At 44.5% G+C, this 21,603-nt stretch overlaps 3 protein-coding genes and 3 non-coding genes across 7 annotated transcripts; 5 read left to right on the top strand and 1 right to left on the bottom strand.

Moving 5' to 3' along the window:
- Nucleotides 1-993: 993 nt before the first annotated feature.
- On the bottom strand, nt 994-2,077 carry LOC117843966 (mavicyanin). Its single transcript, XM_034724759.2, has 2 exons — nt 1,335-2,077; nt 994-1,247 (listed from the first exon to the last, which is right to left on the bottom strand). Exons 1-2 carry the CDS (start codon nt 1,507-1,509, stop codon nt 994-996), a joined length of 429 nt encoding a protein of 142 aa, XP_034580650.1. The 5' UTR covers nt 1,510-2,077.
- A 191-nt stretch (nt 2,078-2,268) lies between these two features.
- On the top strand, nt 2,269-6,133 carry LOC117845500 (eukaryotic translation initiation factor 3 subunit I). Its single transcript, XM_034726558.2, has 8 exons — nt 2,269-2,781; nt 2,896-3,023; nt 3,490-3,609; nt 3,698-3,787; nt 4,381-4,467; nt 4,550-4,629; nt 5,527-5,629; nt 5,945-6,133. The coding sequence occupies exons 1-7, from the start codon at nt 2,382-2,384 to the stop codon at nt 5,600-5,602; spliced, it is 981 nt and encodes a 326-aa protein (XP_034582449.1). The 5' UTR covers nt 2,269-2,381; the 3' UTR covers nt 5,603-5,629; nt 5,945-6,133.
- LOC117846705 (small nucleolar RNA U54) lies at nt 4,724-4,804 on the top strand. Its single transcript, XR_004638432.1, has one exon. It is a non-coding gene; the product is annotated as a small nucleolar RNA U54 (small nucleolar RNA).
- LOC117846703 (small nucleolar RNA U54) lies at nt 5,111-5,192 on the top strand. Its single transcript, XR_004638430.1, has one exon. It is a non-coding gene; the product is annotated as a small nucleolar RNA U54 (small nucleolar RNA).
- Nucleotides 5,280-5,360, top strand: LOC117846704 (small nucleolar RNA U54). Its single transcript, XR_004638431.1, has one exon. It is a non-coding gene; the product is annotated as a small nucleolar RNA U54 (small nucleolar RNA).
- A 4,895-nt stretch (nt 6,134-11,028) lies between the features above and the next one.
- LOC117843586 (uncharacterized) lies at nt 11,029-18,031 on the top strand. 2 transcript variants are annotated; one of them, XM_034724231.2, is made up of 12 exons: nt 11,029-11,372; nt 12,505-12,853; nt 12,940-13,234; nt 13,490-13,667; nt 13,762-13,984; nt 14,205-14,347; nt 14,474-14,763; nt 14,853-15,065; nt 15,150-15,635; nt 15,795-16,454; nt 16,835-17,365; nt 17,442-18,031. In XM_034724231.2, exons 3-12 carry the CDS (start codon nt 12,965-12,967, stop codon nt 17,676-17,678), a joined length of 3,231 nt encoding a protein of 1,076 aa, XP_034580122.1. In that variant the 5' UTR covers nt 11,029-11,372; nt 12,505-12,853; nt 12,940-12,964; the 3' UTR covers nt 17,679-18,031. The 2 variants fall into 2 exon arrangements, with proteins under 2 accessions (XP_034580122.1, XP_034580123.1); XM_034724232.2 differs by having other exon boundaries at nt 11,030-11,372; nt 16,838-17,365.
- Nucleotides 18,032-21,603: the final 3,572 nt, after the last annotated feature.

The raw sequence follows: 21,603 nt of genomic DNA, 5'->3' as shown, positions 1-21,603 counted from the left end.
GCCTGCTATTGCTTACACACAGAATAGCTCGTTTTGGTATTGTTCATAATTCAGTGCAACTCCGTTGGAATACGCAGGGCATGTTTTGATATTTCAGGTTATGTTGCCTTTGCTTGTGGGCGCTAGCAAGGTGAGTAGTTGAATTTCGTTTCCTCGAGCTGTCGGTCCAATCAGGCGAGGGATCTTAACAAGAAATTTTGGGGAGCTTGCAGGTTGCAGTTGCAGCGCATCCTCGAAATTCAGGTGAATTTGAACATATTAGACTGGTTAGCCGAAGCAATTGCCCGGGCTGTTGTAGCATTTGCGTTAAAAGCTCAAATTTATTGCTAGTTGCACCGTCATTTTTAGCAAAATTGTCTGTCCAAATATGTGCTTAATTGATCCTCCCTCTGTTTTTATTTATAAGATGCACACGCATATCAAGATTCAAACTTGATCAATAATTTGACTATTTTTTATTTTTATAATGTAAATTTTATATGGTTGGATTTGTAATCAAATATACTCTATAATGCATAAATAATATAATATAAGATAAATGAATCGTGGTAGTGTTATTTGGAAGATTATGCTAAGTCACACCATGCTTTATAAAAATAGACGAGGGATTATAAAAATAGATGGAGTGAGTACGAGACAACGATAGTACATTATACGGTTTCTTGGTTTCCTTGTGGTAATGATACGACACTTTACGTCCCTTATTCTCTTATTACAGTTGTTTGTTGATGTGTACTCTGATCAGTGACACGAGGGATGAACAAAGAAAAGAAGACGCATGGTTGTAGATGTGTCATTGTATCCATGGCTGCAATTATTTTCCAGGTTTTGGACCTGAAGGAACGAGAATGCTTCTCATCCGTAAGGACAGAAACGTCGCATAATAAGCTCAACAAAAAATAAAGCATGCACGGAAACTAAAGCAAACTTTAATTTATTCGTTCAGTTCATGTGCTAGGAAAGCTGCTGGAAATGGAGTTCAGAAACAGGCCACTAGAACCACCCCGGCGCCGGCGCCGGCGCTGGCACCAGTGCGCCGTCCTCGACGTCGATGACGAGCTTCATGCCGTTGGCGCAGTGGCCGGGAACGCTGCAGAAGAACCACATCTTCCCGGGCTTGTCGAGGGTGACGACGTCGTTGCCGGAGTTCCACGTCGCGATCGCGTTGGCCATCAGGTTGCACGCCACGAAGTCGTCCTTGTTGCCGACCTGGACCACCGTGTGCTTCCCCTGGGGGTACATGAACACTGCGAGAGGGAGGACAGGTAGAGCCGCCAATCAGCTACTATGCAACGATTTCTGAGAGGAAATAACTGAGCGCGCCGTGCTCTTACTGAGGGCGTCGCCGACCGTGAACGTCTTGCCGTCGGCCCAGCCGGTCGTGTTGAACTTGGCCCTCCAGCCGCCGTTGTCCCCTACCATCCATTCCGTGGCGGAGGCCGGCGCCGGGAGGCAGGCGGCGGCGGCGACAGCCGCGGCGGCCACGAGCAACACTAGCCTGGACGCCATTGCTGGTCTTGGGGTTCTTAATTATAAGTCGGAGCCTGCTTCCCTCGACACTCTCGTTCGCTGTTTATATAGGAGTTCATAAGGGTCGAAGAGAACTTCACGAGTTCAGCTGGCTCGTGCCGGCCGCAGTGGACCGTTTCTCCGGCACCTGGTGACGAGAGAGGGGGTGAGGTTTTGCTTTGGTATTGTCAGTGGATCAAGGACGTGGATATACCGTCGTAAGCACACTTCGATCATCGTTGATGTTCTCGCGTTTAACGTAGCTGCGTTGACGAAGCCTTCTGGAATATAATCTCGATGCAACGAAAAAAAAATGCATGGTGCATATCGATCGTTTTGGCTGCTACCGATCACAGATACAATGGAAGACCTGATCAGAGATGGGCAGTTCGATCGTAGTGTGGTGTGGTACGTAGGCAGAGTGCTTTCAGCCGTTTTACTTGTAGAAACAATCGTACAATCGTCAATCGTGTGGGTCCATGCGCAGTAGTCTGTATGCGTGTTCTTTTTTCCCAGAGGTACTTGAACTTGTTGTGACTTTGTAAATGAACAACAAACCAAACGAAATCCCAGCGACATGCCTGAAATCTCGTGGGCCCGGGCCTTATCTCTCACCGCAAGGCGCTCGGCCCAGCCCAGATAAATCTTGGGCCAGGACAGCAGCCCGTACCGGGCCGGGTCAGAATGCGGACGACTGTCCGCATACAATTCTGTCCGCATACCGCGGCCTATAACACCCCCCCGCAGCCCACGACTAGTTCTAGGGTTTTCTCGTCTCCGCCGCCGACGCATCCAAATCAAACCCTTCCCCATCCACCACCCTCCCCACTTCCGGCGGCGGCGAGCGGCGGCACCACCACCACCACGCCACGATGAGGCCGATCCTGATGAAGGGGCACGAGCGCCCGCTCACGTTCCTGCGCTACAACCGCGACGGCGACCTCCTCTTCTCCTGCGCCAAGGACCACACCCCGACGGTCTGGTACGCCGACAACGGCGACCGCCTGGGGACCTACCGCGGCCACAACGGCGCCGTCTGGTCCTGCGACGTCTCCCGCGACTCGGCGCGCCTCATCACGGGCTCCGCCGACCAGACCGCCAAGCTCTGGGACGTCAGCACGGGGCGGGAGCTCTTCAGCTTCCGCTTCGACGCTCCTGCGAGGTCCGTTGAGTTCGCCATCGGGGACGCGCTCGCCGTCATCACCACCGACAACTTCATGGACCACGTCCCCACCGTCCAGGTCAAGCACATCGCCGAGGACCTCGACGACCGTGAGTGCTTGTTTCATTCTACGCTTTGCGCTTCCTCTGTTGTCTGAATGTCCAGCCCTGAGATCCTGTGCACATTAGTGGATTTTAAACTGAAGCATGTGTTGGTGGATGCAGAGACTGATGAATCCGCGCTCGTGATCACCGGCATCAAGGGGAGGATCAACAGGGCGGTTTGGGGCCCGCTCAACAGGACCATCATCACTGCCGGCGAGGACGCCACCATTCGCATCTGGGACACGGAGGTTAGCATGCTGTTTCATGCCTGCAAGTAATCCTGATGATCTAAGGGATGCGTCAATTGCTTACTGATATGGGCATCCGGTGGTGTTTTAGCAGGTTTCATGTTGATGCAATGCATTTTTTTTGGTTGGTCATGATTCTCTCTGTTAATTGGTTAAGATGTTACATGATACAGTCACGTTCCTAATGTTATTATTAAAAAATTAGAATGTCAATTTGTTTTTTTTACTGCGTTTAGTGGACTAGGATAGCAATTGGTAGTAGTATCTGCAGAACTTTGCACATCCTTTATTGATTGTTGAATCCAGTGTTGCTCTAGCAATCTGTATCTGCCTACTAGGATGAAAGAGGCATCTAGGTGTGCTGGTCTATTCTTTTCCACATCACTCTGTTAAAAATGCTGATTATTTCTTTGTAACAATGGTCTAGCTTTCACATCACTTATGGGATGCTCTTTGGACTATGTAGACTGGAAAGCTGCTGAAAGAGTCAGACAAGGAATCTGGACATCAAAAGACAATCTCATCACTGTCAAAATCTGCAGATTGGTCTCATTTTATTACAGGCTCCTTGGATAAATCTGCTAAGGTGATAAACTGTTTAAGTGACTATCATAAATATATTCATATTTTCTACTATTTTTGGATTTCCCTGACATTTAATCTTCCCTGCCTAGCTATGGGATTCAAGAACGCTGACCCTGATCAAGACCTATGTCACGGAGCGGCCTGTTAATGCTGTTGACATCTCTCCAACTCATGATACTGTATGTCATCTGTACTTAAGTTTTGTGTTCTGTTTGCTCCCATTTCTTGCTAAAAGCACAAAATGCTTTGTGATCTGGAATTCACTATAGCTCTGATGTGCTTCACAGACTATATCTTATTCATGTTGCTTGATAAATACAAAATGCTTGTGTATTTTGTGATGAGCTTTCTGATCAATCTGTTATGCTTGGAGTTGCATGGGGCCTTTGTTTATATGCTCAGGTTTATGCTGTTGATAAATAACATTTTCTATATAGCAGATATTTATTCAGCTGGTAGTGCGAATTAGCTTTGTGCTTATTTAATGCAATTTTATGTATTCAGGAATTGAGGTAGGCTATGATCATTTAGATTTCATTTGTTGCTGCCAACAACTGTACTTCTTTGTTTACCATGTTTATCTAGGAGAATGCTATTTACCATGTTTGAATTTTTTTTACCCATGTGTTATACAGTGTATGAGCTATTGCAATTTCTTTTGGAATTTAATTTCGACACCATATAAATACCGAGTTAGGCAGTGATGGTAGTTCCTTTCCATCATCTGTGTTCCATTTCCTTGTTACATAAAGGTTCCTGTTTCTTTTTTTAGGTTGTTCTAGGAGGTGGTCAGGACGCAATGAATGTGACTATGACAGATCGCCGTGCTGGTAAATTTGAGGCTAAATTCTATCACAAGGTAACTTCTTTTCTAGTTGAATGTTAACAGAATAACTCCCTGCGTTACATTTTTGCTAATTCTTGTATGCGTGTCATTCTAGATTTTGCAAGAGGAAATTGGTGGTGTTAAAGGACATTTTGGACCAATTAATGCTTTGGCATTTAATCCTGATGGGCGGAGGTAATTTTTTTTCTCAACCCATTTGTCCTTCTAATCAATGTTTTTATATTTAAATTTGGCCACTTGTCTGTGTGTTCATATTTGTTTTATGGTATGCTCAATGATTGAACCATGTTAATCATGGTAATATACGCTATTCTGAGCCACTTGAGGATGCATAAGCTTTATGAGAGCATATTTCTATTGATATGAAAACTTTTTCTTTAGCTTTTCATATTTAATTTATTAAAGTTTCTCTGGCAAGAATTCTTCCTTTTGAAATTGGTTTGTACTTCTAGCTCACTTGGGGCAATATATCAATAACCCCATTTGCCATTTTGGCTCCCTTTAGTGTATCTGCTTATTTCTTTTAGACCTGTTTATCAGAGATCTTGTTTTTTCTCTGCAAAACATACTTTTTATTTTTATCTGGTCATTGCAGAGTTCTGAAGTTTATTTCTTTCTTTTATATATCATATCTCTTCTACCTACTTTTATATGTAGCTCGGTGATTGCAGCCAATTGCATTGGCAATATACGCTATGCTGACCTCAGTTTGATGAAAATTAAAAAGTATGAGAGCTACATACTACCCAAAGTAGCTTTAGCAGTGAATCATCCCTTTTATATTTTCTTGTGTTTGTAACTATATGCATCTGATGGTTCCTGATACCTCAATGATTTCTACCAGTCACTCTGGTTATATACGCTATTCTGATTGCTGCTGCTGAAAAACAGTATTTATGAGAGTTACAATTGGAGCCTATCAGTATGCATTGTGACAAGTGCCTTTTTTTCCTTCTGGTCTGAAGTCACTTTGATGAGCAAAAGGGGTTTTGGATTTATACTTCTGTTCTCATTTATTCTTGTCATAACTCAATTCTGATTCTGTCAATGCTGTTTCTTTGATCTCATTAGCTTTTCGAGTGGTGGTGAAGATGGATATGTAAGGCTGCACCATTTTGATTCCGACTACTTCAACATCAAGATGTAGATAAAGGACACCACAAACTAATCCGAGGTAATGCTTCCCCTGGCCGCAAATAATGAAGATCTCTGAGTTGGTTTGTTCAAGAATTTTGTATCCTGATGCCTTTTGATGCACCAGTGTATTGCGTGATATTGTCTAAGATAAGAGACGGACAGTATTGAGTTCCCAGCATTACACCCCCTTGATTGATAAATTTAGCTGTTGCACGCAAATTCCTTTTTTTGATTATGGATATGTCGAGTCACTTGGTACATTTTTGCATGCAAACCAACCATGGTCAATTTATTACTGTTATGTTGGCACGTTAATATTTTAATGAAATCCTGCAACTCTACCCTTTTGCAGGTTGTATTCGAGGGTAACGAATGCTTGAGTTGTTTCTCGTGAAGCTCGGAGAGTTGGCTCAGATCTTAGCTATTGGTGTTGTGTTGCTTGTTAGACGTTCTTGTTACTCAGGACAGGAAAAACAGGTTTTTGTAGATGCTTGAGAAATTTGTACACTTGGCAATGAAAAAATGCTTGAATTGCAGTCTATTCTAGTTTTTTTTCTTCTTCTAAAATCGTCCTTGCGCCATCAGTAGAGCCCACCCGTGTTTCTTGCAAACATTCAGATTCTTCATTCGATTTAACAGTCCTCAAGGCACTAGCAAATACATACTCTCTCATATACACGTTTATGTGTAGATATATAATAAAAATTTTGAATTTTGAAATGCCGAAACGGCCAACGATTTGGAGGGGTATCTTCTTTTTTTTAAAAAGACCTCCCTACAGCACCTTCCATCCTGGCTCCTTTGCCATTGCTAATGAGAGCAACTCCAGCAAACTCTGTAAACATCCTCCTATCCCAAGTTTAGAGAGTGAGTAAACCCTTTTCTATGCTTTCCATTTTGGAGAGGTCTCCAAATTTCTCCCTCCACCTTCCATTACCGGGGGTCTTTAGGGAGGCCTCTATGAGGATATTTTTTGGAGAACCCTATTTAACCTTTGATAACCTTTGATAGCTATTGTTGGAGTTGCTCTGACTGCAACAATCAATCCTTTATCAACGACGTGAACTTAATCGATTAGTCTAAAAACACGAATGGCAAATATCTCAATAAAAAAACGTTGGCCATTTGAGAGAATTATAAAGAAAAATTAACAGACGATTTGTAAAAAAATAACACTCGAAAAATTGTATAGATCTTATTGTGCTAGTTGCAGCCTTGCAGGGGTTACGGAGGCAAGCCAAGTAATTGAGATTACTCGTCGCGTACGAATTGTATGATCCTTTAATTTGTGCACGGGGAAAAGGTTGCAAGTGATATGGCAGCAACTCATGCTCATATACTGCTACACTTTGGTCTTGAGTCCTAAATTAAATTTTAGCTTCTTATAGGCAGCTGTTTGGCTAAACAATGGCATCTTTCTCTCACACTTTACATAAAAAAACATTCTACGTTGATGTGTGTCCCAATTGTTCCATTTGGATTTTTTTTTGGCGAGGTTAGAATTCGCTAATCTGGTTCGTTTCTCAATGTTGTTTGGAAAATTGCAATTAATCCGATGAAGGCATGTTCACACGACTTCTAACACTCATGCCCCTCCCTCTGTGATGCTGCGTGGCTCAAGTGCACGGCCCAACAAGAATATCCGTGTTTCAGTTGGCGATCCTTTTCGTGACCATGTATACTTGGAGTCGGTGGACGGCACAGGAATCATCCCCTTCTGTCCTTTGCCATACGATCTCTGCAGGTACGATTACATGATGCAACTCAATGCATCAAAACAAAAGCCAGGGCACTCGACGCTCTTGCTGTGTCAACTGACATAAAACCTTTTCCACGCATGGCGCACAGAAGAGGCAATCGTTTTTCGTGGTCCTCGATACATCTCATGCAACAGCCATTTGCCTTTCTTTTTTTTTCCGTGGAATTATTCTTCTATTTCTTTTGGGCACAATTTGTGTTGATCCATCGAAGTCGAGCTGTCTCCGTCGAAGACAGCCATGGGCTATTCGGATTTGTGATCCTGGCTCTCTGGAATATGCCGACGACATAAAAAAGCTGGGGTTGATTGCCACCATCATTGGTGTCTTGTTGAGCGAGGGTTAATAAAGTTTGTGAGCAAGGTCAAGGGGGCATGGTGCTTTTTCTTGAAAGTGCCCTCTTATGTTCGTCTTTGATGCCATTTGTATTCCGGAGAAATCGATTTTATCAACAATGCGTGCATAGGAAAATCCAGTGAGGAAAATGCACAATTTATTGCTTTTCTTTTTTTTATACCATATGATAATCACACACCACTAAAAGAAGAAGAAAAATCTACAGCAAGTGGCCGGTTACTTTAGGGGTGGATGTATAAAAAAGAACCCTAGAGGAATCAGATCTTGTATGCATTCGCCAGCCCAGCCGTATGCAAAGCGATTACTTGATCTTGTATGCCAGCGATCTTGTCTTCGTGAACTAAGACATTGTTTTTTGGAGAAAGCGAATTAAGTCGATCTCGGCCATATAAATCAAAGTATACTTAAGCTAATATCAAGTTATTGTGCCAGCTATATGTGTCCGAGTAATGTAGTGCCTGTTCTATTGTAATCAAGTCGCTTCAACTAAGCATCAAGTTGCCTCAAATTTTCCTTGGTAGCTAGCCAAAGCACCTGGACGTGGCAATAATACTGCAATGCCGTATTCAACTTCTAAGAACCGAGAGCCTGTTTGGATCCGTCACTAGAGCTATCCAGCTAATTTTAGCTCTCTAACTGATTCAAACAGGTACCAGCTGATTCAAACAGGTACCAGCTATTTATGTAGCTAATCCCGATTCCCGATTAACAATTAGTTCTAAGACCAATCTTAATGCATAGTTTCATTGCACATTGCATAGTTGGTGATACTGAAAACTTGATAAATGTGTTTGCTGATGAAACTCATCTCACATATGATAAAACTCCATCCTCTCTCCTCGTAATAATAGTGTCAAGTCATTAAATTGTTGATATGGCGTACAATTTAACACATAAAACTTTTATAAAATCTTCCATTGAAACTGTTCTAACTAATCCAAACCCATCAATAAGTCTACGGCAAGCACTACGTGCTACCCAACGTCACAATGTGTATATCATCCATGCACGCATGTCCGACTTATTAGTTCCTGCGTATTTGTTTGACCGTGACCTGGACGTACGTGCATCGATCCCTCTTCTATTTGACCCTTTTTTTCCTCCATTCTTCCGGTTCAACTCTTCGTTTTTATCCTTTCCGGCTTCAGGAACTTACGAGCGAATTAATACACGAAAGAGCTAGGCTCATACGCAGTACACGAGCAGCGTATTTCTAGCTGTTAATTTGTGATTAAAACAAGTTTAGCTTAGGGCGAATCTATATGGCATCGGCATCTTTTTTTTTTTTTGAAAAAATGGGCACAGACCCTGCGCCATTTCTATTAACATAGAAGGAGCCAAAAATATTCGGGCAGCCATGGGAAGCTCCCTAAAAGAGAAATCAGCAAAAAAAAAAGAGGAAAATTTACAGGGGCGCCAACTATGCATCCAAGCGCAACTATACGTCAAAGTGCTGGTAGAAACTGCATCGGCATCCCGTATTTCTGTACACGTAGACGCGAGCTATTGTGTCACTTATCAACTCGCCCAAATTTTATTTAAAAAAAATAATCGCCCATGCACGTACAGTTTGGCCATGTGCACCATCGATCAGACTCTGACCCTGCCATTCCATGACTTGAAGCCAAAGACTTTCGATCGGCTTTCCTTTTGCTTCACCTGTTTCTGTTCACCGCACACTTCTTTTTTTGAAATAGAATTCATCACGCACCTTAGACTGTTGAGATTAGGCATATGCCTACTCTAGCGCTCTAGGCACACTAGATTATTGTTAATCAAGGCCGTAATTAACACATTTTTAGCTGCACATAACCACCATGGCACGCATATTCTTTCAGTCAATTGCTGCTGATTCCTCCCTCCACGCATGCCCAGCCTGTCCATCCAGATTGCAGATTCAGATTGGGATCCACATGTGCAAGGAAGGAAAGAATGATATGAAACGACGCGACTACATATTAGCGTAGTCTGTCTTGGACATCGATAAAAGATTCATGATATAACCTTTACCACAGGTTTCTTGATCGCACTGGATTTCTTTAAACTTTTCGCAACTACACTACGGATAATTTTTTTGATAACATACGGACATTTTTCTACATAAAGCTATAATATCAGGGAAGACATTAGCGACCAAATATAGATCAGTACTCAATTCAGTCACGTTGGCTTCCCAAGGTGGTTCTTATCGCACAGTAAATCAGTGACAGTAACGAAAGATTTTAATAACAGCTCCATTTAGCTTTGGATGCTGACATCAATTTTTGCAAGTCAATGTTGTTTTTTTTTAAACTAAGAAAACCCATAAACTTTTATACGCTCCCTTGCAATTGCTTCATAAACATAAAGAACGCAAGGTGCATGCGAGGGGACGCGTGCAAGATCTCTGTCCAGCTATTCTCTCCTCTTCAAGTCTTCATGTGCATCCAAGAAAACCAAGAAGGGTGCACGGAGGCTTGCTGTGCAAGAGCTGCAAACGTCGAGTGTATTTTTGCAAATGGTGGCGTGTCAGGACAAATAGAAGGGTGACGCGTGGCAGTGGCTACCGCCTCTGGTGTCTTGTTGAGAATAAAATCATTCATCGGTAAACGGAAACGAACAAAAAGAAGCCGTCATTTACGTGCAAGCCACTGCCGTTTAACAAATTCAAGGTTGTGAACCATTCTTGGAGATTTCAGCCTTTGTTTTGCCCCGTACGTCTTGATGAGAGAAAACAAAACTTGGTCCTCACATTTCTTTTTTCTTGTTGTCGTTGGATAGAATATTTCCTCAACCTTATGAGTGCCAATTTTTTTTGCACTTTATCGATTTTATATGATTCAGTTAAACAAGAACACATATTACTATATTTAAATACTCTGACCTAAATCTTATCATTTTGCCAACAACAACGACGGATTAGTTGACATAATGGGACAAGAGGCAACTGCAGCCACACCACACCAGACTTTTAGAAATCCATCTTTTCTTCTTACACCACATTTTTCTTTACCTAGTTTCCCCCCTCTAACTTCCTTCTCGCAAGGGTGGTAATCATGTTAAAATAATTAAGCATGTACAATGCGCAAATCAGCACCAGTACAACCATCTTGCCTTGTGGTCATCCTCCTCCGAGGCTACCTGCGGTAATATCAATAAACCGAGGGGCCACGCAAAAGGGTACCCCAGCAAAAATCCAACAAACTAGCTTCGTTTCCCCAACTCCACCTCCTATTTCTCGACCACGTACCGTGTATAACCTCGAATTTCCATTTTATTTTGAGTTGCGTTCACGTATTTGTTCACGTATTTCATCGTATCTTTTTCTCTCCTCAAAATACTCCCCACCCTAGAGAAACACACACGCGACGAAAAACAGAGGGAGGGAGGGAGAGAGAGAGAGAGAGAGAGAGAGAGAGAGAGAGAGGCGTTGGTGGAAGCAGTTCCTGCGGCCGGAGGCATATTCCCGGCTCGGAGATCCCGTACCCGTCCTCCCTCCCCTGATAAACGCACGGTGCCCTCCCTCCCGGAGAGGAGAGAGAGATAGGTAGAGAGAGCCGGGGCGAAGAGCCAAACATGTGTTCTTGAGGAGCCTGTGCAGGGGAGGTCCAATCCAGAGGTCGCCATTCCTTCCTTCCCCAACCTTTGCAGGCTCTTCAGATCCAGCCATCCGGATTGCCTTTGCTGGTAAGGAAGCCCTATCTTGGCTGGCCGGATTGCTCATGTTGTTTTGGGGAACTTTTCTGTTGCTGCGAGCGCTCAAAACCTAATCTTTGGTTCCTGGGGTGGATGGGTCGATGCTCCCGGCCCTTCAGTTTGTTGATGGTTTGCTTTGCTGCGCGCCGGAGTATGAATACTAGTTTTTTTTTTTTGAAATTTGTGTGGATTTATTCAGTTCGTATTGAGAAGGTTGTGCGGTGTGTATCAGATTGTTGTATTTGGGGAATTTATGGTTGAATTCTGAATTGATATCAATAATTGGTTGCTATTTTAGGTATTTCTTCAGGCATTCTTTCCTTGTGTTAATGTTATGTCTTGCATATAAATGTGTACGTAGCATTTGGTCAATTTCGGTTGCGGGCATTTTACAGGCATCTTCTATTTCTCTTCAGATCTCTTCCTTTGTTTTTTTTCCACTATACTATTTGCTGCCATGTTCGACAATATATACTAAGAAATGTTACTAGTGATGTTAAATTGCCAATGTAAATGGGTATGTGGCACTTCGTTAATTTTGGTCAGGGGCATTTTACAGGCATCTTCTGTTTCTGTTCAGATTTCATTTGCTGACATGTTCAATGACATAAACTAAGAAATGTTACTGACATTAAATTGCCCGCCTGTGCTGTTCCACAGTCGCACTATAATGGATATGTTAGTTTATCATTCACATCAGCTCTAGATATTATTCCATTTCCCTGAAATAAGAAGAACATGATTGCATTAGCAGAGGTCGGTGTCAAGGGAAAGTTCTATTTCTCTATCCAAGTTGGGTGCATATTTAAAAGTTTGTTGTGGTAGGTCAACTTTTGATTAGAAATATAAAATTGCATAAGAATCCCAAGACTTGAAAGCAAAGGCTTTTGTTGAAGCTGGACTTATCAGAAATCTCGTGTTTATGCTTGAAAAATAGCAATACCATCCACTAATAATTTTTCCATGTGCAAATTCATTCTGAAACTTGATGTGCATTCTCAGCTGGAGCCAGTTCTTTTTTCAATTTCAGTCATATAACTTAGAGCATACATTATTTGAATTACATTGTGTTTTCCACATTATATTATTTTACTCATTTGCTTCCATTTTACTCATTGTGCAGGTTGATGTATACTATATGATGTTTCTTTACTTAACATCAAGTCTCGACATGGCAATGGTCTCATAGCTCCCTGGCTCTCTCTAATAAGAACCATTTTACTCATAATGAAGCTCTAGCATCATCCTGTCTTAGGTTATTTGGATAGTTTCTTACGGATGGCAAAACAGTCTTAGATAGTGGAGTTGATGTCCACTCAAGCATTTCTCCCTGCAGAGATAGGATTGTAATTACACCAGAATTGTACTTCTCTTAAGAACAACATCAGCTGTAACATTAGTAGTACAGTACATATAGTGTTGCTGTCGTGAAAAATTTTGCACCAATAACAGCAGTTGGCCTGCTCTTTCAGGTACTATCATTTCTTAAATGAACAATTGTGATTTCTAATGTTATATTGATGGAGTAGTCTACTGATTTGCCTCAATAACCCTGTAGATACTGTGCGTGTTCCTGAAATTTCATGGAGACCTCGATATCTCCGCCAGGGACATCAAAGCAATCAGCTGTTCGCAAACCTTCTCCTGGAAGCTCTCTTAAGGATCTGTGCCTTGTTTCCAAACAAGGGTCAATAGCTGAAGTAGAATCTGCTTTGGCATTGTTGAAAAAAAGTGGTGGGAACATTGATGGTAGGAATGCATTTGGTCTTAGTGCCCTCCACCTTGCAACATGGAGAAATCATCTACCTATCGTGAGGAGGCTCCTAGATGCCGGTGCTGATCCAGATGCAAGGGTATGAACTATACCTTGTAGTGTGCTTCTTGTGTTTACCTTTGCATTGAGCATTATTTTTCATTTATAATCCAATTAACAGCCTTAGTTGTATCAAACTGCTACAAATAAAACTAGTTTCTAAGATGTTTGCTTTGTAATAAGTAAGCTTATTTCAATAACCAAAATTGCTCAATTAAATTTCTTTGTTTCTTGATTTGCTTATTGACCTTTTAGGCTTTATATGTAAATTCTCATTGAAATTTCCCGGTTGCAGGATGGAGAATCTGGCTGGAGTAGCCTGCATAGGGCACTCCATTTTGGTCACCTGTGTATTGCTGGTGTTCTTTTGCAGTTTGGTGCTTCCCTCACTTTGGAGGACACTAAGGGCCGTACACCTGTTGACCTTCTCTCCTGCCCAGTATCACAGGCCAATGGAGATTCTCCTGATGCAGGTAGCTTTCTTCTCTTCCAGGAAATGGTTGTCTCCGATTTGATCTAGTGATCTGATGCCGATGCCCTCTTCAATATCTTTTTTTTCCATTTCAGTTGCAACGGAGGTCTTCAGTTGGGGAAGTGGGACAAATTATCAGCTTGGAACTGGCAATGCCCACATACAAAAACTACCATGCAAAGTAGATACCTTGCATGGGTCATATATAAAAACAGTTGCTGCATCAAAGTTCCATAGTGTAGCAGTTAGTTCTGACGGTGAACTGTACACATGGGGATTTGGTCGAGGTGGTCGTCTTGGTCATCCGGATATTCACAGGTGAGCAATCGCATGACGTTATAAATCAATTTTTTCTTAAAAAATGGCAAAATGGTTTCCCCACATTACTTTTGTTACTAGTCACCTATAGATTAGCTATTAATGAATACTAAAGCTGCTTAATTTTAAGCCAACAGTAATTGAGCAGTAATATATATTTTCCTGCGTTGAAATTTCCTCACTGTTAAGTAAGTTTATGACAACTGCCATTCGATTACAGTGGCCAGACAACTGCTGTGATTACCCCTCGCCAAGTGACAGTAGGATTAGGCCGTAAACGAGTGAATGTTGTGGCTGCTGCCAAACATCATACTGTGATTGCTACAGAGGTGGGGGAATTGTTTACTTGGGGATCAAATAGAGGTACGTGAGGTGCATTTAAATGCATTTCAGGCAATATGAACCTTAGGAACACATTTCATGTCCTTTTGTCCTTACTAATATTATTTTCCCCTTATAGCCTGTGACAAAATGCTCTGAATGATGCAGAGGGTCAGCTTGGTTACCCTTCTGTTGATACCCAATCAACACCAAGGCGTGTTAGTTCCCTCAAACAAAGGATAATTGCTGTAGCTGCTGCAAACAAACACTCTGCTGCAGTCGCTGATACCGGTGAAGTGTTCACCTGGGGTTGCAATAAGGAGGGCCAGCTAGGATATGGCACTTCAAATTCAGCATCAAATTGTATTCCAAGAATGGTGGAGTACTTGAAAGGAAAAGTATTTAGAGGTGTATCTGCAGCAAAATATCATACAATCGTGTTAGGAGTTGATGGAGAGGTAAGCTGGTATTCGTTGAAGCTTGATTTTTACACATTATTCAAACATTACGAAAATTGAACAGATCCGTTGTGTCATCCTCTTTTTAGGTGTTCACTTGGGGTCATCGCCTTGTCACCCCACGGCGTGTTGTAATAGCTAGATGCCTTAAGAAGGGTGGAAATACAAATCTGAAGTTCCATCGTATGGAACGGCTTCAGGTGATTTCAGTGGCTGCTGGAACAATGCACAGTACTGCTTTAACAGCTGATGGTGCTCTTTTCTACTGGGTTTCATCAGATCCTGATCTGAAATGCCAACAGGTTTGGTTTCTTACTTGCTAAGGTGTTAATTGGTATAGCAGTAATTTGTTAATGTTTACATAACACAACATCGTTTCTGTACAGATATTTTCAATGTGTGGAAGAAATATTGTGAGCATCTCAGCTGGAAAGTACTGGACTGCTGTGGCTACATCAACTGGTGATGTTTTCATGTGGGATGCAAAGAAACGTAAGGATGAAATGCCACTTTTTACTAGGGTGCACGGTGTTAAGAGAGCAACATCAGTTTGTGTTGGTGAAACACATATGCTTGTGCTCTCTAGTATATATCATCCTGAGTATCCGCCCAAACCAAAAATCCAAAGCATAAATTCTATGTCAGAATGGAACAGTGGGATGGAAGAATTGGATGAAGATATCCTGTTTAATGATGTCCAGCCTGACAGTGGTTTATCAGGAAGCAGTGGTGAAATGAGCAAAACCGTACCTAGCTTGAAAAGCCTCTGTGAGAAGGTTGCAGTTGAGTATTTATTGGAGCCAAAAAATGCTATACAACTTCTTGAAGTTGCTGATTCCTTGGAAGCCAAGGAGCTCAAGAAGCATTGTGAGGTAATGGCCTATTGCACTGGTGTGCTGCAGCTTACAAGTTACAAGCACTGTTCATTCTGTTTCTATATATTTTAAATATTTATTTTCTGTCAATGCAACCATTCCTTGTTAAGTTTCATACACATATTCCTGATACTCAAATTGTTGAATATCCTGCAGGATTTAGCTATTCGCAACCTCGATTACATTTTCACAGTTGGAGCTCCTTCAATTATGAATGCGTCTCCTGAAATTCTTGCAAGCTTAGAAAAATTGCTGGATGAAAAATCCTCAGAGGCCTGGTGTCAGCGCCGTCTTCCCACAATGACAGCTACATATCCTGCTGTCATTGACAGTGATGGAGAGGAAGATGAAGCAATAGAATTCCTTAAGCCCCGGAAATGCGGGAAGTCTGCATCAAGGCCATCTGGAATGTCAAGTCAGGAAAACTTCCTTCAGAAAGACTGCACTGCTGAACAAGCTGTCTCTAAGCAGATCAGGGCACTTCGCAAGAAGCTGCAACAAATTGAGATTCTTGAGGCTAAGCAACTTACAGGCCATCAACTTGACGATCAGCAGCTAGCGAAGCTCGAGTCTAGGGCTGCCCTTGAAGGTGAACTTGCTGAACTTGGTGTTCCCTCAGAGGCATACTCTAGAACTTCCTCTGTTTGTCCAGCAGAAAGTAGGACAAACAGAAAACCTGAGGTTTCCAAGAAACAGAAGAGGAAAAACAAGCAGGCACAACAGTCTAATACTCCCTCCGCGAAAAGTGAAACCGAGCAACAAATTCCTGTTAAGGACCTCCAGGAAGTCCTACCAACTAATGTCTCTGCAGAAAAGGTTAGATTCTGTTCCTGCCTTTCGATGGTTCTTTCTTTCCTTCTCTTTGTGGAGATATTAACATCATCAGGCCTGATGTCTGTATTATAGCTGTTGGCAATTTGAAGTATTTGTTTAGGCTCTTATTTGTTTTGCATCCCTACTTTTCGTGGGACTTCTTTTTTGGGTATATGGTCTTACAAGTAATAAGACCTAAAGCCGATAGGTTGTGCCTTACTTTATTCTTTTTCGCACCTGTTCTGTGCTTTGCTTGCATGGAAGGCCAAGTATTTGGTCCCTGGATGGAATCTTGTTCCTTTTGTTTTAATTCAATGTAGGATTGTATCTTGTGGTAGCTCTTTTCAGAGATACTTGCTGACTAAACTGTATCTACATTGAAGCAGGAGGTGTGTGCTGCTGATCCAATCAAACACACAGAGGATGCTGCTTTCAGCAACACAAAAGGCATTGCTTCTCCATTAGAGAAGAAACCTTCCCAACCAACTTCGTCAAAAAAGAAAAATAGGAAAGGTGGCTTGTCACTGTTTTTGAGTGGTGCTCTCGATGACACCCCAAAACCAAGTCTCCCTGCCCCTGTTGTGCATGTCACACCAAAGCATGAAGGACCTGCCTGGGGTGGTGCAAAGATAACAAAGGGACCTGCTTCCCTTCGTGATATCCAAAGCGAGCAGAGGAAAACAAATGAGCCAGTCCTGGCCAAAGCAAAAGATCGCTTTGAGAACTCACCTGACAGTGCTGGGCGTGTGCGTCTTTCTTCATTCATCCCAGATGCGCATTCAAGCCCTATAGCTGTCACACCTGCTCGTTCGCTGCCTTCTTCTGAAGGTGACAGGAGCACACCACCATGGTCGTCTTCTGCTACCTCACCCAATGTGTCACGGCCTTCGCTCAGGGACATACAGATGCAGCAGGTAGTGTTTTCCACCCAGGCCTGAATAAGTTTTCTCCCTCAATGAAAATACTAACAAGCAATTGAATGTTGATTAGGAGAAGCGTCACCATAGCATCTCCCACAGCCCGAAAACCCGGACATCAGGCTTCGCTATACCATCCCATGGTGGATCACCAGAGGTTGGTGGTGTGAAGGACAACGTACCCAACCGCTGGTTCAAGCCAGAGACTGACGCCCCGTCCTCCATCCGCTCAATCCAGATTGAGGAGCAGGCGATGAAGGACTTCAAGCGCTTCTACAGCAGTGTGAGGATCGTCAAGCCGCAGGTCTAGTGATGACTGCGGCCTTTGCCTCTCCGAAGAGTTACTGATCCCTTTTAGGCTCACCTCACATTTTACTGGTTCATTGTACATTGAAGTGTACAGTCAGTTTCGTTCACCATAGGTTCCTTTAGCTGAATAAAATTCCAAAGCAACATTTGCTTTCGTTTTCGCTGAAGTGATCTCATTTAGCTATCACAGATGGATGTATAGGTCATGTGAGATCACCCGGCTTGGTTTAACTTCAACCAATGTCTTTTTTTTCCCACCAAAGTCTCTTTGGTTGTTGCAATCAGAGCTCAAACTGTGGTGCGTCCGCACTCAGGCATTTGACAATTTAATTTCAGATGTTCACTTCGGCGCTAGCCCAATGCTTCCCTGTTTGACTAGTCTTCTCGGAATTAGTGCTTATGGTGCAAGTTCTTTGTGCCCCTGTCTGGAAACATAACTGCTACTCCTAGGTCTTGAAGCCAAAGGCTGTACAACTACGAAAGATCACTGACCAAAACCCTTTTACTTTGCTTCGTATTTTCTTGGTATTCTTAGAGGATAATAGCACGTAGTGTAGCTTTGTTCCAAAAGAGCGAGGTCTATCATCTAAGGGGCTATTGGTGAGGTGTCAATATTTCTTTGCCCTACAAGTGTGAACACTAGGCGTGAGGATTAAAGGTCATGTGCTCCCATACTCTTGCATGCTGATGGATCTCTAGGGGCACAATTTAGCTTTACCTTTGTCATAACATAATGTTAGCGGTCAATTTTGGGCAACATTTACGCGGTGACGAGAGAGACGCTGGGCCGTGGGCCGTGGGCAGATGGCAGGCGAAATCGGTCCGTCCACAGGCGTACACTATATCACACACACTATATCTATATCGCATAATAATATCTATAAACCTAAAAATATTAAAACGACCTACAATTTAAAATAGAGAGAGTAATTTTATTGAACGAACCGCACAAGATAGTACGAGTTTCTATTGATATAGCAAAAAATACAAGACTACGGCCCTGGGAGGCCATAGACAGGAAAAGGAAAAAAACGAAAAATAAACAAGAGTCGCCCGGTTGGATTGGGATGTCAACATGGGTAACCACTCAACTCGACACACCCAGTTGGATTGGGACGTCAACGCGGGTAAGCACTCAAACTCAACACCTCGAAAAAAACCCGACCGGTTGGATTAGGACCTCAACGCGGTCGAACTACTCCACTTGACAAAGGCGGCAGGACCGAAACCTTGCCGCGGCGCCTACCACCTACTCCCGCTCATGTAGTCACTGAAAGGTACGGCCCCGCGCCAAAAGTAATCGAGAGAAACGGACCACCGAGAAGGCCACCGCCATGCGGGATCCATCGCCGTAGTGCCGCTACAACACCACACTCTACCCGACAGAGTGAAACGACCAGATCCGGACCTCTCGCAGGCTGCCTCGAAGTCGCCACCGCGATAACACAAATGCGCAGGGGCCTTGCCACGCCCGCCGTTGGACTCCATCTCGCTCGTCGCCTCGAAGAAAACACCGCACGCGAGGGTCTCGCCACGTCCGCCACAGTACTCCGTGTCACGGATCCGTTTCTTATGTCGCTATCAAGATGATGAGCAATGTTGCCCCGTTTCCCAAGATCACCATCAAACAGCCAAACCACTGTCGTAGGTCGACATCACCTCGTTGCTCCACCCACGCACATAGCCTCCGCCGCCATGCCAGCATGCCAAGGAAGTCGCTTGCGCCGTCTTCCAATGATGTACCGCACCAGAGTCGCCCAACAAGACTGAGCAACCCGTCACAGTCCGCTGCAAGCCTAGTCGTCCCCATGATGTCGTTGCTGCAAGTGTCGTCCTCCAATGCATTCCTACACCGCACTGACAGCTGCCAAGCAACGCCAGCCGCCACGATCGGCTGCAAGCAGCCAAACCGACACCCATGCGACAATTCCTGACCGCCACCATAACTGTGATCGCCTGCACGTGAGTTCTGCAACCCCCGTCAAGCTTGCCATCTTGCACCAGGCCGCCTTGCCGCCCCGCCAGCCCGTCACGGCGGGACCGCCGCCACCGGCTGCAGTCTCCCATGACCAACGGCGTCACTAGCAATGCCATAGGCCGAGATGGGTCTCTAGAGACGACGCTTCTAAGGAGGTGACGACGCCAATGGCGCCATCATCGCTCGTCCAGAATCTGGACATGGTTTTCACCCAGAGAACCTCGTGCAACAGGGATGGGGCTCCAAGATGACACCCCCAACGGGGAGAACAATGCCCTAGGGCTCCGTCTCCATCGCCACTAGCAGGAACGCTGGCAAGGCTTTCGCCCGAAAAATCCCATCCCTAGCTGCACACTCATAGCCCAGCATTCCCAAGACCGCAGCCACGGAAGCCCTCAAGGGGTGGCGGCGCCACCGTGCCGCCACGCAACCATCTCGCTCCTTCACGCTGCCTCCTTCCAGCCGCACCTCCGCCATGCACCCTTGCGCCCAGCAGCCCGCATGTGCTGTCGCCGCGCTGCAACCAGTGCGCCTCCACGAACCGTGTCGGCAGCCGCTCGTGCACCTCCACGCTAGCCGCCATCGGCCATCACCGCCGCGCCTTCGCGGCCCCGCGCTGGCCGCCACCCGCGCATCTCCGTGGCCCATGTCGAGCGCCGCTGGCCATCCCCCGCTCGCCACCACATGATTCGCAGCCACCTCCCTAGCCGCGTCACGCGCACGCCCCACCGCACACCAAGTCCACGCGGCCCTCGCCTACAGTGCTAGTCGCCAGGGAACTGCCTCACCACGCCGGACAGGGGAGCTCCGACCCGGGTGGGTGGAAGCTGTCGCCGCCAGACCTGGCGGCGGATCCGGCACCGTGGACACCGGATCCAGCCGCGGAGGGCCCGGATCCGTCCACGCCTACGCTGCCACGTGCCGCCCTACGGTGGCTTCCAAGCCACCGACAACCATGGCAGTCGCTCCCGCCAGGAGGTGAAGGAGGAGAGGCCGGTCAACCCACCGCCGCCATCCTTGCAAGCCGCGCGGGCTTCCAGCGGCCGGCTCGAGCGGCGGCGTGACGGTGGGGAGAGGGAGGAAGGGGCGACGCGGGGGTGTGGAATTACCGGGAGGGAGTAATGAAGTTTGAAAGTAAATAACAATAATAATAGTAGTATTGTTCAATTTTTCCCCGTGTAACATTTCTGTAATGTTTGTGTACGTCGAGCTACTACTACCGGAAGTGTAAATGCCAGCTGTTAGATGTTTGTTACGCATGCTGTAGCTTTGTCCAAAAGTCAAAAGACCTAGGGACTATGCCTGTGTCACTAGTGTTGCTTTTGCCGTAAAAGTGTGAACATCTAGACATGAGGAGGATCAAAGGTCACGCGTGCTCCCACGCTCTTGCATACTGATGATATCTATGGGGTTACATTACAATTTACCTTTAATTTTTTTTAACATATCAAAACTGTTTTTCTTTGCCGCTATCTACTACGGTGAATCCTGCTACAACTTTTGTAGCCCGCTCATACTTGTGAGTCGACCATCCTGTCATATACTAGTATGACCATCCCTTCACCAACAAACAGTAATGTCTAGACTGAAGGCACAATTAACATAAGTTTATGGCTACTACTTGCAATGATGGAATTGTATAAGTTGTGTAAAAAATTGTCCAAAGACCATGAGATGAACCAACCTAGAGACATGAAATTAGGCGAAACCGTGTAGAGGCAATTGCATCAACTTGTACAAGAATCAAACGAGACCAAGCTGAATTTCTGCAAAGTCCTCAAGTTTGAGGTACGAGTGAGGACGGTGTCCCATGTTTGTCGATTTTGGGCAACATCTTACGTTGCTGAACACTTGGAACTGAATCGCCCTGGTCATGTCATGTGCGCGTCACGTGAGGAGCAGGTGTCCATCTCCATGGGCAGCGAGGATGGGGACAATGAAAGGAAAA

This window comes from Setaria viridis, chromosome 2 (genome assembly GCF_005286985.2).
Source record: "Setaria viridis chromosome 2, Setaria_viridis_v4.0, whole genome shotgun sequence".
NCBI classification, from domain to species: Eukaryota; Viridiplantae; Streptophyta; class Magnoliopsida; order Poales; family Poaceae; genus Setaria; species Setaria viridis.
The sequence above is the reverse complement of the archived record's forward strand: the minus strand, read 5'-3'. Positions and strand labels throughout refer to the sequence as shown.